We start from the raw sequence: 19961 nt of genomic DNA, 5'->3' as shown, positions 1-19961 counted from the left end.
GTGCACATTCATCCCACTATAAAAAGGCAAATGCCAACAAATTGCACTTGAGCGAATGTCAGTGAGCCTGGGTTTACACTAATGTGGTGCGGCACACCACAGGTAATTCGCACAAGAATCGCAGCACATTCCTGTGCGAATTACATGTGGTGTCTCTGGGGTGTGATTTGAGCTATGGATTTGTATGGCTCAAATCGCACTGCATTTGCACCACAATCGTGCAGGACCCTATATTTTGTCCGCACCAGAATCAGATCACATGGGTGTTCACAGTGTTTTGGGGTGTTATCAACTTAACATGCACTCTGCAATCGGTTCGCATGAACGGGTTGTGATTTTCATGTGGTGCAGAATCTGCAGCGAATTCGCTCCGCATCTAGTGTGAACAGAGGCTCAAGGATACATTGGGAACATTTCCCAGTGAATCCTTTATAAATAGACCCATTGTCAGAAACAGTGTTGAGTGCAGTGAACACACAACTAGTCAAATCATACTTTAGTAATATAATCTCACATTTCATATACCAAGCTAATATTGTTTGCTAATCAGTGCACATAATGTAATCTCTCAGTGTTCTAATGTATTCTCTCTCAGTGATAGAGAATTGTAGTCACTGCCACATACAGCCCATCCACATTGGGGTGTTCTGCTTATGAGACTAAAATAATTGTTTTCTGTTACAAAGCATGGTAAAGTTATTTTCAAATAAAATAAAGTTTTCTTTTTTAATTTTGCATAATAAATGCAAACAAAAAAAAAACGAAAAGGAGTATTAAAGTGGTTGACAAAATAATGCAGCTATATACCTCATTTCAGAGCGCCAATCGGTGCTCACATGACCTGCCTCCTCTCTTGGTCTAAAGGCTGCAGTGGGTGGGGGATTAGTGGAGAGGGGCACTGGTCATGTGAGTGCTCTGTAATTAGGTATATAGGTGCATTTATTTTTTATAAGGCACAGACACAGGGCAGATTACATTATTAAACAGAGAGGATGGTGTAAAATAATAACAGTAATTTGAGCAGCAGGAGCAAACGGGGCAGCACGGACACTGAGCTGACAGGCAGGAAGAGAGGGGGGAGAGGGCAGAGGAGAGCACAGAGGAGGACAGAGGAGAGAGCGGATGACGGAGGCACATAAACTGACCACAGTGTCAGGGCTCAGCAGCCATGATATACAGTGGTCAGTTTACAAAGGGGAGGGCAAAATGGGGTATTTCAGGTGTTACAGGGGGTCAAATTACACAGCACAAGCACTGTGCTGTATGACATGCTTTAAAGGAACAGGACCTTTATTTTATTTTTTTTAGGTTAAAGCGGAGTTCCACACAAAAATGGAACTTCCGCTTTTCGGAACCCTCCCCCCCTCCGGTGTCACATTTGGCACCTTTCAGGGGGGAGGGGGGTGCAGATACCTGTCTAAGACAGGTATTTGCACCCACTTCCGGCATAGACTCTCATGGAAGTCTACGCCTCTTCCCGTCCCCACCGTGCTGTCTCCTGGGAACACACAGCTCCCAGGAGAGAGCGGGGACCACTTGGGACGCGCAGCGTGACTCGCGCATGCGCAGTAGGGAACCAGGAAGTGAAGCCGCAACGCTTCACTTCCTGATTCCCTCACTTAGGATGGCGGCGGCAGCTGCTGAGAACCGAGCGGGTTCTCGGCATCGCCTGCCGACATCGCTGGGCCCTGGGACAGGTAAGTGGCCGTGTATTAAAAGTTAGCAGCTGCAGTATTTGTAGCTGCTGGCTTTTAATATTTTTTTTTTTTGACTGTGTGGGTGGACCCCCGCTTTAAAACAAACGCTCTAATATATATAGTATATGGTAAAAAAAATAAAACATAAAATATAATATAACAGGGATAAAGTGATGGAGGAAATAATTGGAGTTTACTAAGGGTTAAAACTGGTTCAATACAGGGTATTTTCACCCCCTTCCTGCCCAGGCCAATTTTCAGTTTTCAGCGCTGTCGCACTTTGAATGACAATTGCACGGTCATACAACACTGTACCCAAATTAAGTTGTTATCATTTCCCCCCGAACAAATAGAGCTTTCTTTTGGTGGTATTTGATCACCTCTGCGTTTTTTATTTCTTGCACTATAAACAAAAGAAGAGTGACAAGTTTGAAAAAAACACAATATTTTTTACATTTTGCTATAATAAATATCCCAATTTAAAAAAAAAAAAATATTTTTTTTTTCCTCAGTTTAGGCCGATATGTATTCTTCTACATATTTTTGGGAAAAAAATCACAATAAGCATATATTGATTGGTTTGTGCAAAAATTATAGCGTCTACAAAATAATGGATAGATTTCTGGCATTTTTATTATTTTTTTTATACTAGTAATAGCAGTGATCTGCGATTTTTATCGTGACTGTCACATTGCAGCAGACATATCGGACACTTTTGACACTATTTCAGGACCATTCACATGTATACAGCGATCAGTGCTGTAAAAATGCACTGATTACTGTATAAATGTCACTGGCAGGGCAGGGGTTAACACTAGGGGGCGATCAAGAGGTTAAATTTGTTACCTAGGGAGTGATTGTAACTGTAGGAGGAGGGGACTCACAAGGGGAGGAAACTGATCGGTGTTCCTCTGTACTAGGAACACACGATCGGTCTCCCCTCCCTTGACAGGATGTGGATCTGTGTGTTTACACACACAGATCCACGTCCCTGCTCTGTTACCGGCAATCGCCAGTGCCCTCCGGACATCGCGGCCGCTGGGCACGCGCATCGGCTCCCAAGGACGTCATATGACGCCTGCCCAGGATGGGAGATCCCTCCTTCAGACGTCATTTGACTATGGGTGGGGAATCAGGTGGTTAAATAGGTACAGTTTTAATTAGAAAATACAAACTTTTTTAATTTTACTTTCCAGATTTTTAAGTCTGGAATTATGTGCAAATCAAAAAACAATCACTGAGATCTGCATATAAAAGAACTACTCAAAATAACAGCAGCTATACATGATTATACAATGCAATTATGAATTAGGTCAGCAAACACCGTTTTATATACTGTCAGTGCTCCTGAGACAAAGAGTGGGTTCTGGTTGTCAAACTGACAGCTGCATAAGGCAATTTCATAAAAGGGTGAGGTTGTGGTATTGTAGGATGCACAAGGTACTATGATTAGGTTTCAAGCATACCTCTTATGACCAAGGTCTTCAGTGTGTTAACCTCTGTCGGTGGATGGTGGGAGAGAACATGGAGACATAGCAAAGCATTCTAATGCCGTGTACACACGGCCAGACTTTTCGACCAAACATGTCAGACGGAACGAATCCGTCGGACAATTCGACCGTGTGTGGGCTTCATCGGACTTGCAGCCGACCTTTTCTGTCGAAAATGTGACGGACTTTAGATTTAGAACATGTTTCAAATCTTTCTGACAGACTCAAGTCCGGTCGAAAAATCCGTTCGTCTGTATGCTAGTCCGACGGACGAAAACCGAGTCATTTAACAAACATGTCAAAGAACTGTCAGTGCTCCTGAGACAAAGAGTGGGTTCTGGCTGTCAAACTGACAGCTGCATAAGGCGATTTCATAAAAGGGTGAGGTTGTGGTATTGTAGGATGCACAAGGTACTATGATTAGGTTTCAAGCATACCTCTTATGACCAAGGTCTTCAGTGTGTTAACCTCTGTCGGTGGATGGTGGGAGAGAACATGGAGACATAGCAAAGCATTCTAATGCCGTGTACACACGGCCAGACTTTTCGACCAAACATGTCAGACGGAACGAATCCGTCGGACAATTCAACCGTGTGTGGGCTTCATCGGACTTGCAGCCGACCTTTTCTGTCGAAAATGTGACGGACTTTAGATTTAGAACATGTTTCAAATCTTTCCGACAGACTCCAGTCCGGTCGAAAAATCCGTTCGTCTGTATGCTAGTCCGACGGACGAAAACCAACGCTAGGGCAGCTATTGGCTACTGGCTATAAACTTCCTTATTCTAGTCCAGTCGTACGTCATCACGGTCAAATCCGTCGGACTTTGGTGTGATTGTGTGTAGACAAGTCCAATTCAACGGAAGTCCGTCAAAGTCCGTCGAAAGTCCGTCAAAGTCTGACGTGATTCAGTCCGTCGAAAGTCCGGTCGTGTGTACACAGCATTAGAAACACAGTAGAGAGGAAGAAAGATATCTCTGCAATCTGCAAGACATGCAGCCAGACTGTTACATAAGCATAGTTTTCTAGGCTGTATTGCATTGCAGAAAAGAATAATCAACAAACTCTGTTATTAGTTTTAGTTGTTCTGTAGCAGCAGAGAGGAAGCAAAATGATCTTTTAAAAAGCTTGGGCTAAAAGTTCTTTAAATCTCATGAGGTAACACACACACACATTAAATCATCTATAGCAAGCAAACAAAAAAAAATTGAAGACCAAACATAGATACGGTGCACGCAACACCTCAAATAAATGAAGAAAAGAGACTTTGTTTGCTCTTATATATTTGTATATATGTACATATAGTATATTTGAGCAATGCAAAAGGTGGAAAATCTGGTAGATGCAGCAGGTGGTTTAGGGGTTCCAAGTGTGCTGTATTGTTTTTCTTAGAAGACTCCAGGTACAGCGTTCCAGACTGAACATAAAATAGTTTTAGCCTAGATTTAATGAGAGACCACATAATAAATTACATTTCTTACATTGTCCTGGCTGACAACTGATAGTGGAGGAACAGAGACATCACAAATATAATTTGATAATAAGGTTATAAACACAAAGAATAAGAGGGTGGAGCCGTAGTTGTAGTTGCTGCTACTGTCAACTCCCGTCTTGACCCCCCAAAAAGGAGTAGGGGTGGGACTATTGCGGTACTCGATATCAATATACCGTGATGAATATGGAAAATGAGATAAGATTTATGTATAAAAAATCACTTTTAATAGAAAAAAATTTAAAAATAAGAATACAATGCAATTACAATTCCAGTTACAGACAACAACACTACATATAAGTATAAAACAAGGAAATACCACCCAAACTAAGCAAGTGGATTCCGCAGGGTTGAAGATGAAAGTTGTATGTAAAGCTTAATTCTCGACCGGTTTCGCGGTTAACACCGCTTCTTCAGTAGAACCATATCTACAACATGATATAAAATAGCTTTAACATATACAGGTGTATGCATAGGGTTATTGCAACAGAGTCATTTAACAAACATGTCAAAGTATTTCATACAAATAAGATAAGGATAAGGACAAGCTCACCCACTCAGGCGTGAGTGGGTGAGCTTGTCCTTATCCTTATCTTATTTGTATGAAATACAAATAAACCGGTCGAGAATTAAGCTTTACATACAACTTTCATCTTCAACCCTGCGGAATCCACTTGCTTAGTTTGGGTGGTATTTCCTCGTTTTATACTTATATGTAGTGTTGTTGTCTGTAACTGCAATTGTAATTGCATTGTATTCTTATTTTTACATTTTTTTCTATTAAAAGTGATTTTTTATACATAAATCTTATCTCATTTTCCATATTCATCACGGTATATTGATATCGAGTACCGCAATAGTCCCACCCCTCCTCCTTTTTGGGGGGTCGAGACGGGAGTTGACAGTAGCAGCAACTACAACTACGGCTCCACCCTCTTATTCTTTGTGTTTATGATATTTGGGGATGATGGTACTTGTACCCAGTAAAATACTTATTATAATGTAGGCCGTATTAATTATTGATAATAAGGTTCCTTATTACTGTCAATTAAACTTCATAGATATTAAAAGCAGCATAAGAATATCAGGTGGCCTTATTCATGTAAATGAACTGGCTTCTTATTCACCTTTATACAGAGCTCATCTCCCACATATAAAATTGTGTACAAATACATTGTGGGGAATATGCAGACTGCAGTGTGCCCACTATTTTGGTTTTTGAGAAGGCTGCATAAAAAGGTAAATATAAAACATTTTTGATTAACTGTTATAATCATCACAAGCTAAAGGTATAGTCTAAGAACCAATTACACCGGTTGTTATTATAATTATTATTGTGAACGTCCATAACACAACGCTATAAAAATATTATTAGGGAACACACCTTTAACAAAATTCCAATCTAAAGTGAACTATGGGTAATCCATAGCTAAAGAACTGTGACTGCTTTTGTTCCACAATAGCATGACATGGTATAGAAAGCCAGTTGCCAAGGAAACACAAAATAACATGTACATACAATTTAGAAAACCTAACAGCTTGACTTATCCACTCCCCACAGGTACCTATTGTCCTGGTGAAATGCAAAAATGAAACCGGTATTGACTCTACATTAAACACACATAATGGCACAAAATATAAGGAAATACATATTAAAACACATTCAATTCATTCAAGGTGAAGAACTACCCTTTTACTATGTATTTTATAGTATACCGTTAGTCTCAAAGTATAAACAATGATTTTTAATTGTAGTTATATACTTACTGTCAATGCATAATGTGAATATTACGACCAGTTCATAAAAAACATAAACTAAAGGCAACAGTTAACTAACATGCACTGTCCCCTGTGTGTATGGGTATTCTGGAACAGGGATTTGGAATAGGTTGTGTCCCTTCCATGACTGAGGAATGAGTCAGAGATATGCACCTCTTGTTGATAGTCCTTCACTCTTAGGTTGTATGGGGTGCTTATTAATGCATAATCAGAAGGTGTCTTCAGGGAAAACCTAAAATTATGACTTTTCCTGTAAAACCTAATTTTCTGATTGGCTCTAATATAAGAGCCCCACTGACTGGGATGTAAAAAGGAGTTGACCCAAGCTTGGCTTTTACAGGAAAATCAAGATTTGCATATACATTTAGTTTTTACAGAGAGTAACCTGTGCTTTGCTTTTAAAGCAGAACATAACTGTATCTGACTCTCAGACTTCTCTCACAGGCCAGTTGTAGACTTTTAAGCTCAAAAGGTGAACTATTTATACAGAAGTCTTCTTCAGTTTCATCTTCCTCTCTTAAAAAGGGGGCTGGGAGGCACCACACTGGACTTCTCACAACAACACCCTGCCCAGGCATCAGGTCCTGGAGGTAAACCTCTGGTCTCACATCTTCCTTAGGCAAAACCTAGAAGGCTTAGACCATTCTAGAAACTGACTCCAAATATTTATTATCTTCCACAGCCCACATTATTGCATAAACCCCTCAGTGGTTGTCCAAGGCAGATTAATTATTCATAACCTAAGACATTGTATCTTTTCATTCTATTTACTGGAGAACACTGTCCAGAAACAGGCAAAAAGTAAACCGTGTCTTTGGGCTTAGGGAAAACCCAACAAACCCAGACAACATAAACAAACAGTGCTCAACCCAGTTGCTAACACTAAATTTAGACTTGGGACAATCCAGCTTAAAGCATGGTCCCTACACGCCTATGCTCTGTATGTGGGCTGTATGTGGGCTTATTGAGAATGTACTAATTCCTCCTGCTCAAATGGGATACTGTAATGATTGGTATATGATATCTGTTATCTTTTGGTTCTGGCCCTAGCCTGTTGAATTGCTTTTGCTCCTCTACTTGCCACCTCTTATGACAGTTGCTTGTCCCTAATCATCTGCATGCAATTTTAGCTCTTTTACAGCCCTGCCTGAAGGTTTCCACCTGCAACTATTGATTGCTCTATGGTTTTTGTTCACCTGTTTGGTACTTTGTTTTGGTTGTCTGTATAAATATTAGCTGTCGGTGGTGGCCAAACCCAGGTGCCACAACTTTGATAAATTATGCATAACTTTTCGCCAGGTCCATTTGAACTGAAGACATCTTATGACCCGTACACAGGGTCGGATTTTCCGACGGAAAATGTGCGATCGGAGTGTGTTGTCGGACATTCCGACCGTGTGTGGGCTCCATCGGACATTTTCCATCAGATTTTCCGACACACAAAGTTTGAGAGCAGGCTATAAAATTTTCCGACAACAAAATCCGATCGTGTCAATTCCGACCGTGTGTGGCCAGTTCCGACGCACAAAGTGTCACACACACTCAGAAGAGATTCCGAGACGGAACAGCTCGTTCTGGTAAAATGAGCGTTTGGAATGGATACAGCACTTTCGTCACGCTGCAATGTTTTAAATAGTTTAATACAGCGCACTCTGTTCATCTTTATAATGTGAGAAGAGTTAAGTAGTTTTGCTTTTCATATTCACACAGACTTCTCACAAACTTCTTTCTTTATTCTTTTTCGGGATTCCCTCAATATATTTTGATTTGTCACATCTGACCAAATTTCTTTTTGGTTGTTTTTAAATAAATTTTTTTTTTTCAAGGCTGTTTTTGTCTTTTTTTGGGTTTATATTTTTTTCAAGGCTGTGTTTTTATTGTTTTTTTTTGTGTTTTACTCCATAATATTTTTGTGTGTGTTTTGTGTGTCAAGTTACCACAACACCATTATTATCTTGTATTATTTAATTTCAAGGAGATTGCTTGGTTTCTCTTGTTAATTTCACATTGTATTTTTGAAATGTACCTGCCTCCTCACCAACAAACTGTCCTTTTTGAAGGAAAACACACATGGGCGAGTATAATTGAAACAAAAATTCCGTTATTAAGGGCTCAGAACCAAACAAAGAGGGAGGCAACGCTGGATAAACATCATAAATTGGCGAAGCCTTTGTCCCCCAGGGCACACATCAATTCTTTTCCAGCAAAATTGGTGGCCTGAGGAGTCCATATCCAAGGGAGTGCAGCCTGGTCCAGAAGTCCCAGAGATCCGGAAAGCAGCAGATGACATGTATGTTCCCAGGCTGTGGTACTACAAGAGGCTGCATCTTTTGCCAGACCAGACTGAACCCAGGGCCATCACTCTCTGGTCTTCTTTCCACGCTTCCTTTCCGGCTGTGGCTCTGGTGTTGGAGATGTGGCAGGAGGAGGAGTAGGACCTGGAGGAGGAGGAGGAGTATTACCTGGAGGAGGAGGAGGACCATGTGTGAGGTCACAAATGTGGGTAGCACATGTTATTTGGCCCCTCAACCCCTTATTGAGAGCTTCCAAAATTAGGAACTCACACAGGAGTCGTTGGCCCTCCTCCATCTGCATCATTTTGCAGGCAGTTATGCCAGCAAAGTCCTCCTCCACAGTGTGGGGGGTTCTCAGGGCCTCTGTAGCCTTCCAAAAGAGGCCTATGGCAGCCTCCTCCAGGTTACTCCTCTTCCTGGCACTTTGTCTTTGCAGGTGTAGTGGAGGGACCTGGATATCAGGCAGCCTGCTTGGCCCGGCCACCTCCTGGCTGAGACTTCCCTGTGTATGAAAAGGGGACATTAGTTTTTGCTTCATCAATCACAATCATAAATTAGTACTCCAACTAACATCTAGTTAACATCATTGATTGGACAACCATAAATATTTAGAGGAATGCTATACCTGGCTCAAGCTGGGCTCCTCCACATGTTGCTGCCTGGAAGGCCCAGGTTGGGCGTCAGAAGCCTCAGCTGGGGGTGAAGGAAGCGTGGAAGGAAGACTGGAGATTGCTGGCCTGGGTTCAGTCTGACCTGCCAGAAAATGCAGTCTGTCATAGTACCACAGCCTGGGGACATAAATGTCATCTGCAGCTCCTGATCTCTGGGAATCCTTGACCTTTTTGTGCTCCCTTAGATAAGTGCTCCTCAGGCCACCAATTAGGATCTTCAAATAGGTGATGTCTGCCGTGGGGATCACCGTCTTCACAAATTCCCACAAATTATCCAGCGCTGCCTTCCTCTTTGTTTGGTTCTTATAATCAGGGTGGTTTATCTGCCACAGACAGGGCAGCTCCCTGAACATATCAATGAAGATTGGCATAAAGTCCTTATCTTTTAAAATATCCATTTTCACTGCAAGACACAACAAAAGACAAACCCTAATGTCAGCCTAAAGTCTTCTAAACTTGTACAAATACAGGCCTCAATCTAGAAGCAGTATAGGCCCAATGTTAAATCTTACCTTCGCTATCACGATCGGTGCCTCCATTACTCCTTCCTCCGCTCACAGATCGTACGTACTATGCACGCGTGTTATGCTTTATAGACACTACACATGCGTGAAACTCCGCCCGCCCTTGACGTTCTTTCTAGTCTATTCCCTGCCCCTTCTCGTTCGGCGTAGTGGGGGAAGAGCACATGGCGGAGACAGAGCAGGTGTCACATAATTACACCAACGAGGAGGAGGAGGAAAGCCCGGAGGCAGAAACATCCCGATCCAGAAGGAGACGATTTAAGGCATCAAATATGTCCTTTGGGGAGATTTTGGAGATGGTCGACATAATGATGGAAAGTATGGACCTTACCCCAACCCCAATGTCCGAAAGGCCAAGATCATGGCGAAAGTGGTCAAGAGTCTGCACCGGAATTTGGGGGTATGACGATCGAAAGATCAGCTCAGGAAGCGGTGGTCGGACCTAAAATTAAGAGAGCATGAGCATTACAGAAAGATCCGGAGAGTGCTGCAAAAAAGTAAGTAGTTGTGCTGTGTTCCTATTCTTTTTATGTTTATTACGTTCGTGCTGCTCCATGTGCTTTTCTTAACTGTTGTCCAGTCTAAAATGGCAGCTTTCATGTTCATGTGCACATTATTCGTTCGTATCAAACATTGTCCGTTCGGCCTAGAAAACATCATGGTTTTGTCCATATGCATTTGGCCACATTTTTTAGGGCCTACTTGTCTGAAACTAATTTGGTTGGGTAGATGGGTTTGTAACTAGAATGAAATGCAAACTAGATTCTGTGTAAGGAGAGGACACTCAGCAGCAGTTTTCACATCTGGACGCTGTAGCACTAGTGTGGGACACAAGAACACCCTTTTTATTAGGGGGCCCACACAGGTGCTCCAGTGTATACTATAGGGGTGTCTCCATCTGTGAAGCTTGTACAAGACAGGTAAAGTATTCAAGCTTGACAAAGGACAAGAAAAATCCTACATCTTGGAACTCTGGCCACAAAAACAATTGTACCCCATTTCCAAACAATGTTTCATATTTATAGTTCTGCCATCAAATATCTGTGTGCTAAGTATACCATTTTTTTTTTACATAGGGGAGAAAAGACTCGGAGGACACCCCTCATCCGAGGAGACCAGAGACCCCCCACCTCTGGAAGAAGGGGAAATCCACCCAAGACAAACAGAGCAGGAGGAGGAAGACGTGGTGGAAATTGGCACCACAACAGGTGAGTGTCTGCGACCACAGGCTCAGGTAAGAGATGGATGCTGGTATATTTATAATACATGTTTTTTTTGGTTTCTATCTTTTTAGGTGATCGTGATGTTGTGGATCCAGATCCGATCACCTCGGAAAGTGCACAGATCCTGATCGGGGAGATCATGGGGTGTAATAGGGACTTGGAAAACATCAAGAAAAACATCAATGATGTTCTTCAAAAAAATAAGAACATCATTGATGTTTTGGGGAGAGTTTAAAACCCCTCAAAATCCCTTTGTTTTTTGGTGTGCTACAATTTTTTAACATTTTTTGTCAAATTTGAGAAAAGCCAATTGTTGAAGAGGCACACAGTGTGTCAACATGTGCTATCTGCCATCACGGGAGATCAATGGACGCATTTTGGGGGTGCAACCCCTTCCTCAATAATAAAGTAGCTGAGAGGAAGGGGTTGCACCCCCAAAACACATCCCTTGATCCCCCTGTGATGGCAGGTAGCACATGTTGACATTCGTAAATTTGTGTGCATCTTCAAAATTTGGCTTTTCAGGGGGTGACTTCACCCCATCTGAACGCAATATCAAACACAGTTTCTAAATACTCATGTCTGATATTGCCTTCAAGTTCTACCAAATGTGAACTTTGTAAACAAGATTTTTGTCTTTCTTGTGGGTTTTAAACATGCCTGTTTTATCTTAAATGGACATTTCTACTTTTTCAAATGTTACCCCAAAAATTGTTAGACAACAAACATGTTGGTTTGTTTTAAAAACCTTTTCTAAATGCACATGTGATTGTGCAGGTATTAAAAAGATTGTTAATCAAGAATGTGTGGATTATTGTCTCAACGCTACAACACTTTTGTGGTGCTCTAATTGGTGTTTTCTGTGACAATGGGTGTTATATCCTAAGGGCAAATCCACTTTGCACTACAAGTGCAGTTTCAAGTGCACTTGTAGTGCAAAGTGTCTTTGCCTTTAGTAAATAACACCCAACAGTGCTTTGTAAGGTTACACAATCACGCCATTTTCAGGACTCACCACATTTCGGTCAGAGTCAGCTAAAACAAACACAAGCAGTAAATGTCACCAAAGATTTGCTTATTTTTTTTTTATTTGAAAAAGGTTTTACACATTGTCTGGCATATTGATAGCCCCCCTACCCGCAAAGAATTCAAGGTATCTTAGCCGGACATCACGGGCACTCAGGTGGGGCAAGCCAGGACGGCCACTTTCAAGCGCCGTCAGGGTTGGTTCATTTTGAATTCCAGCCTCAGGCCCAACTGAGCCAGCATAGTTGGCAGAATGTTGCCGTAAAAAGTTGTGTAGAACACAGCACGCCAGGATAATGTGATTCAGTTTGTACTCTGCCATATGTATGGGTGTAAGAAATAGGCGGAACCGGCTGGCCATGATTCCAAACGTGTTCTCCACCACTCTTCTGGCTCTGGCCAGCCATTAATTAAAAACCCTCTGGTCCGGGGTTAGGGTCCTCATCGGGAATGGCCGCATAAGATGGTCTCCCAGCGCAAAAGCTTCATCCGCAACGAAGACGAATGGGAGTCCTTCCACATTGTCTTCTGGAGGTGGCAAGTCCAAGCTGCCATTCTGGAGACACCTGTAGAACTCTGTCTGGGTGATGACTCCACCATCGGACATCCGGCCATTCTTCCCCACATCCACATACAGAAATTCATAATTAGCCGACACCACCGCCAACATCACAATACTATTGAACCCCTTATAATTATAATAGTATGACCCCGAGTTGGGTGGTGGGATGATGTGGATGTGTTTCCCATCAATTGCCCCTCCGCAGTTAGGAAAGTGTGGAGTAAAACAAAAAAAAATGAGTCTTTTTGCACATGAACATGGAAAGCAGATTAGACACAAACATTCTTGGCCAACATCAAGATACCATTTATTTATGGGAATTTTTCTTTTCAAATATTTTATTGGTAATTTACATGCAGGTGTTACATAAAGCTCAATACATAGTAACGTATGAATAGTGAGCAATGCATATAACAACAAGGTAAGATAACATGAACATAAAGAAAACTAAATAATATAGAAACGGGTACATTCTTAATCAAATAACATTCTGATTTAGTGTAACTAAATATGCAGATAGTTAAAGGGAGCTACGTCCCCTATTTTATTATATTAACATATTGGCCATTCCCCAAGAACACTGGCGGGGAGGCCACCGAAATTATCACACGTGACAGAGTACATTACCAGTATTTAGTAGTGAAGGGTAGGTTAGGATAGAAGAAAAAAAGAGAAAGAAAGTTGTAGTAAAGGGGGGTCTAAGAAAAGGAAGTGTGGATAAGAGAAGTAGAGGGGCAAGAGAGACCGGTCAGTCCGTGCGGGCACAAGAACCAATACAATATCCTAAGGTGGTACTTAGATCCACCATTTATGGGAATTTTTAAAGACCAAAGTATAAGGTACACCTATCAGATTCCCCTCCCCCCCTCTCATGGGCCATTTCTAACATTATAGGGGGGGGGACTCTTGGACAGGTAACCCTCTCCACTTCATTGAGAGATGAATGCCTAGATAATGTGTATTACTTTGAACAGACCCTCCTTAGTTACACTATTGACAGCCCACTGGACAGGTAAGAAGTGTCATAATACAAAGATATAAATACACACTGTGCACATTTTAGCACATTTGGACATTCTGCTATTACCTATCAAGATAATAATAGGATACCAAAACTTTAAACAATACCATTTGAAAGTATACAGGCAGGCCCTTGCACTACATGCTTTGGGGAATTCATCCATAAATCTGAGCACAGAAGAGATGGGTATAGTGTGTATGGGTTTGGCAAAGTCAGCAGATAGATGATTGAGGATAGATAGAGAATTGGTATCAGCTGACTTAGCAGTTGGGGGGAGGGAGGGTTCAAAATGATTTGGGGACACCCAAAAAAAAGCCTCTGGCACTCTGCCTGAATTTGAAGCGCCAATCACATTTCAAAACATTTTAGGGGTGTTTGGGGTAAAGCACTACTATGGAGCTGATAAAATACATTGTTAAGTGGCTACATGAGGTGAATATAGGGCAGGAGACCATGCTGGGGAGGTAAGTGAAGGCAAATATGTATGAAGGACAACAAAAATAATTACATAAAAATCCAGCATGCATGAGGACAAAGGGGACATTCACAGCATATTACAATCATGATAATTAGGGAATGTGGAAAGAAATACAATATATTAGCAAACATTATATACAATAAACTGTGATATTAAAGGATAAAAATCTTACCTTAATATACTCCTTCTGCAGGACCTGGATGATGGCAGAACAGGTCTCTGGGATAATGATCCCCAGAGCCTGGGGGGAGATGCCTGTCGAGAACTTCAAGTCCTGCAGGCTTCTCCCCGTCGCCAAGTACCGCAGGGTGGCGACTAGCCTCTACTCCGGAGTGATGGCTTGCCTCATGCAGGTATCCTGCCTGCTAATATAGGGGGTCAGCAAAGCCAACAAACGGTGAAATACGGGGTCCGTCATCCGGAGAAAGTTCCTGAAATCATCAGGATTATTATCACGGATCTCATGGAGCAAAGGCATATGACAGAACTGGTCACGCTGAAGCAACCAATTCTTGGTCCACGAACTCCTCCCCACCCTGTTCATGGACTGGACTTGTGTCAAGGTCAGGACCCCAACACCAAGCCCCCACACAGCACGAACTCTACGAGGAATACGTATACGCAACATGGCTAGAAAACGGTCGGCTGCTCAGAACGAAGTATGCACTGAAGAACAGCAAAGCCTGTGAAGAGCGACCTGAAAAACAATAACGAACAAACAAGAACACAATGACAAAGTCACTCGTAGCTTGCTTGCACGCACTGAAGAGCAGATACAAACCCACAAGCACAAACTGAACAGCAGAAAACGATCTGAAAACCACGAGTCTGAAAAAGCGCGAATCGTCTCTCAAACTTTTACTGTCACAAGATTAGCAAAAGGAGCCCAAAGGGTCCCGCGCTTGGTTCTGAAATGGCCTTTTCTAGTCTCGTCGTACGTGGTATTCATCACCACGTTCTTAGCGAGCGGAAACTCCAACAACTTTGTGCGACCGTGTGTACGCAAAACAAGTTTGAGCCAACATCCGTCGGAAAAAATCCATGGATTTTGTTGTCGGAATGTCCGATCAATGTCCGATCGTATGTACGGGGCATTAAACTGTTCAGAGCAAACAAAAAACAAAAAACACACACACTTGCCATTGGTGATACAGAGGGATTGATTTACAAAAGGCAAATAATTGCTCCAGAGCTTAGTAAAAAAAAACTGCATTTTTGCTTCGCACATGATTGGATGATGGAAATCAGCAGAGCTTCTGCTCATTTACTAAGCTCTGGAGCAACTGCTATTACAGAGTGCAACTGCACTTTGCAAAGTGCATAGTGTATATGCCTTTAGTAAATGCACCTCAATAAGTGTCAATGCCTATATGTACAACTAGCTGAATCAGTAAGCAACTGATTCCCTAAAGAAAAAAAATCTCAGTAATATTCCTGTTGCTTTCAGTATGTATCACACACCAGAGAAGTTCTTGTCACTCCATGGGATCAACAATGTTGGAGCTGCTAGGCCAAGGCTATATACAAGATTTTAAATGATATCTTAACCTCAGAACAGAATTTTAAAATCATTGCAGCTTACCAGTCCATAGATGTAGTGGCTGCATTAGGGTTCATTTTTCATGCCAAGGGCATTCACAGCAAGTACTGAAAATACCTAACATCTCTTCTGAGGCTTTTATAGTTTTATGGTTCATGACTAGGTGTGTTTACCCTTATGTCCTGTCCTTGTACCATACAGAAAGTAAGGAGCAATTCCCCCATGAAGCCAAAGACAGCAATAAAAATCTGAGAGGTTCTAACCATTTATAAACTAATATGATTTTATTGACATCTGATTCTAGAGATTCCTATTTCTAGTCTAAGTGACAAGAATCCTCCAAATGGGATCTAAGACTAAATAGAAAACTTGGCACTAGTTCTCCTTATATTTACTGTTTTACTTATACTTTAAGTCAAAAATGTACTAAGAGATGTATATCCTGCCATTGTGGATCTTATCTAAAAATGCTAGTTACATGACCTCTTTGACTTTTATACTTTAAGCCATGGATCTGTAACAAACATGTAAAGAGTAAAACTTCTAGTTTTATGACATGCTCCAAGTCAGTGATTCAAAATATATTACAGTGATAATTTAATCAATATTGAAGCCAGACAACTATATTTTTTCAAGAAGAAGTCAGCAATGGCAGCATACATGTTCCCTTAGTATAGGATGCTTTCAAGATATTGAAATGGAAGCCAGTGCACAGTTAGATGAGGAAGCAGGTTTAAAGAAAAGTGGGTATGAATTCAATGGCCACTATACTCGTACCTCACAAGTTTTTCTTTTCTTATGGTAAAATAGTTTTTAGCAGTCCTGATGAAGTTATATAATAATAAATATACACTTATGAAAAAAATAAAATGTAAGGCTGGTTGTATAAAGACAAGCTCACTGCATATTTATTACAGTATTACAATATATACAGTAAACAGACCTGGCACCTCCCATTGGCATTATACATTAGCCATTAATTCGTTTTTCTTGGTTTTGCGACAGCTGTATAAAAAAAGAAAGTTGCTTATTTTGTCTAGTCTTTGTCCCCATCATCACAATGGCCACAAAGACAAAATTAATACAAAGGTTTTTTATACAGCTCGTGAAACCAGGTATAAAATGCCATCTACTGGCCTTGTAAATGACCTCTGTTGATTTACATATAGGTAATAAATAGGCCTAGGAGGTATAATTTTGAGTAGTAATATACTTATACTGTGGTATAGTGGATATGAGAGGACCATTACTTATCAAACTTGCAAAATAAAATAGCACTAAAGAATTACACAGGGTTATAAAAGCCTTATTATCACTGGTGGATTTCAGATATGAAGAGTTCACAGCAAAAAGAGGACAGCTCCATTTTTTTATATATGTTATTTATTTAGAAATCCCGGGGATACAGAATTACATCCAACATTGTTCTGTACAGAAATTGGCATTATATAAAAACACATTGGCTTCAGACTCACATTGATGTAGAAAATATTCAAACAATTTTGTTTGATAACAGTAGACAAATAACTCTTAAATAATTTTTTTTTTTCACATTTTTGGTTATATATCTTCTCTTGTTCAGAAAAATCTCTTTTTTTGTTTGAGGCAGTTCTGAATGTTAGGTCCCATGTTCCTCAACAGAGTTGCCTGTCTAGAATGTCGAGGAAGGACACTGAGGTTCCAAAACGTAAAAATTTGCCCTGCTTTACAGAAAAGATATTTTTGTATGCTAACAGCCCGGAATCGTGTATTAATAAATGAACAAGTGGGTAGAAGACTTCAAACTCAAGTTGAAAAAAATTGTATTTTTCATTCTGTAAATTCTTGGCATGTTTGTTCTAGTAGAATACTTTGATTTAGTATTTTTTATAGTGAGCACCTGCCGAGTGCTGGTTGATGATATGGCTGTCTCTCTGCAGATTATTGCCTTTGATGAACTTCGGACAGACTTTAAGAACCCTATTGAACAGGGGAATCCATCCAGAGCGGTGAGATTTTCTTATTTCTTCAATGTGTCATCTTCCTGTTATTGCATTGCAGAGCCTTTCAGCAGCTGTGGGACAGAGCAAGGGCCATACTGTATATCTGCAGCTGTCAATAACCTCTTGTATCTCTCTGTATGTTTCGTCTGACACCTTTCCCTTTACCGTCACCTCTCCTTTCTTCTTTTCTTTTAATCTTTTTTTTTATTTTCTATCTTTTACTGCCCCCTGCTCCTACCATCCAAATTCTTCTATCCTCTTTTACATTCCCTTCTTTATTCCACTCTCTTTCTCCCCCTCACCTTTTCTACAGAGAGAGAGGGTTAAGAACGTGGAACGGATTTGCTGCTTGCTCAGAAAGGTCAGCGACACAACCTGTGTGTTATTGTACAATATGTGTGTTGTCATATGCTACATTTGTTATCTATAATGTTTTCCAGTGTGTGCAGCATACTGTATGTTTTTTTTTTATTCCATTGTTATGTATGCCATATTCAAAGTGTCATCCGAATCTCATATTTGTTGGCTAACAACAATATACTTCATACTACAGATATATATATTGCTTTTTGCATGTGACTTGAACATCTGTCTTTTATATATGTATGTTTGGCCTAGATTTAAAAATTCATGGTATTCATGTTTTTACTAGGTTATTATGCATTTGTGAAGAAATATTTGTGAATACCTTTTTTTACATTGGTGCCAAGTTCACGTTAACACCTAAAAATGGAACAATCATACCTGCATCAGAAATGCTGGAGCCCAACATGTGTGTTTCCAATTGCCAGCAACCATGCAAAGCTAAAATATCAGAAATGGGTGGAGCTGACCTTTAAAGAAAGTTTTAGCATACTACTAGGTAATCCGGTAGAAACACATCACCTAGACGTCATCCCTGTACAAAAAAAAAACAAACAAAAAAAAACAAATACAAATTTATGCTGCAGCATCGAGAAGTACTCTTATATTTTACAGATATACTGAGAGACTACATAGGCCTTGGCCTAAGGTGGATAAATTTGCACAAATTTTATAATCTGATCAAATTTCTTTAAATGCAATACGAAACACACATTTATTTATATTATTATGTAGATTGGATTAGAAGACCACAGCATATATCTTTTCATGGGTGAGGGGGGGCATACCAAAGTGACCTAGTGGAGCAGATAATCAAAATCTGACCTTAGTAGGACGTAGTACCAGGCCTAGATAGGAAAGAATATATCTTTGTTGTAAAGTGTGTAAAGATAGAAAAGAGTGAATGCATAGGAACATTACTTAGTGGTTGCAAGCATGCTTCATGGGACAGCCATACACGTTAAATCTTTATCACATTCATAAGTCTAACAATATTACAATTATAGTTAAACGTTAACATTTTAGTAACACATTGTAAAAACTTTTTTTTTTTAAATCACTGCATTTATGCTCCTATGAGCTATTGATTTGTACATTTGCAAATAGGCAGTTAAAACCTCATGGCCGTACATCTGATTAATCTTATGCTGTCAATGTGTATATGCATCTCCTTCATCTATAGTAAATCAGAAAAATATATGATAAGAAGAATGGACTTGTGGACCCCAGTTTATTCATCTATAAAGAATGGTACCAACATCCCGATTAGCTTGGAAAATACACTGATTTAATTGATTGGGATTTTCATCCAGTACCAATTAAAGCATAAAGACATTCCCATAAAACATAAATAAATCATTTTCTTATACAAAAATCAACCTTTAAAAATGTCATGTGTTGATGAATAAAATATACAGTGTACATATCTTCTTTCTCACTCATAAAGACCATTCTCTAAATGCAGTTGCAGATGCTAATCACCACAATATAGGTAAGTCGTTGGCCAGAAAGGGGAAGTCCCCAACTTCCAAAAGTTCTCACTTGTTGATTACAAAACTTCACCTGGAGTAGGAAGGAAATGGATATTGTACAATATATAAATAGAGATAGTTGTCACAAAATAACCATAATTCCATACAAAAGAATGTTGTTAATTATCCAAAACAAACTTGCAGTAATGTTGTAGCAAGATAAAATGCCAAGGCTTAGGGACTTGAAGTGTGCAGGTCAATGCTAGCACCCCAAAGAAAGGATAGAAAATGCCCCTACAAATATGGAGGACCCAGCAAAGACCAAGCAGGAACAGGTGGTCAATATCT

At 40.4% G+C, this 19961-nt stretch overlaps 1 protein-coding gene across 2 annotated transcripts in view; it reads left to right on the top strand.

The window, feature by feature from the left end:
* Positions 1-19961, top strand: part of LOC141112370 (protein cornichon homolog 2) — a 411398-nt gene that overhangs the window by 218707 nt on the left and 172730 nt on the right. The window contains exons 2-3 of one of the 2 annotated variants that reach the window (XM_073605160.1): positions 17716-17784; positions 18092-18139. In XM_073605160.1, the coding sequence (XP_073461261.1) occupies positions 17716-17784; positions 18092-18139 (117 nt within the window). The remainder of the gene's footprint in view (positions 1-17715; positions 17785-18091; positions 18140-19961) is intronic. The other variant, XM_073605161.1, reaches the window with a different exon arrangement.

This window comes from Aquarana catesbeiana, linkage group LG11, assembly GCF_042186555.1.
Source record: "Aquarana catesbeiana isolate 2022-GZ linkage group LG11, ASM4218655v1, whole genome shotgun sequence".
In the NCBI taxonomy this organism is placed as follows: Eukaryota; Metazoa; Chordata; class Amphibia; order Anura; family Ranidae; genus Aquarana; species Aquarana catesbeiana.
This window is presented reverse-complemented; position numbering and strand designations above follow the sequence as displayed.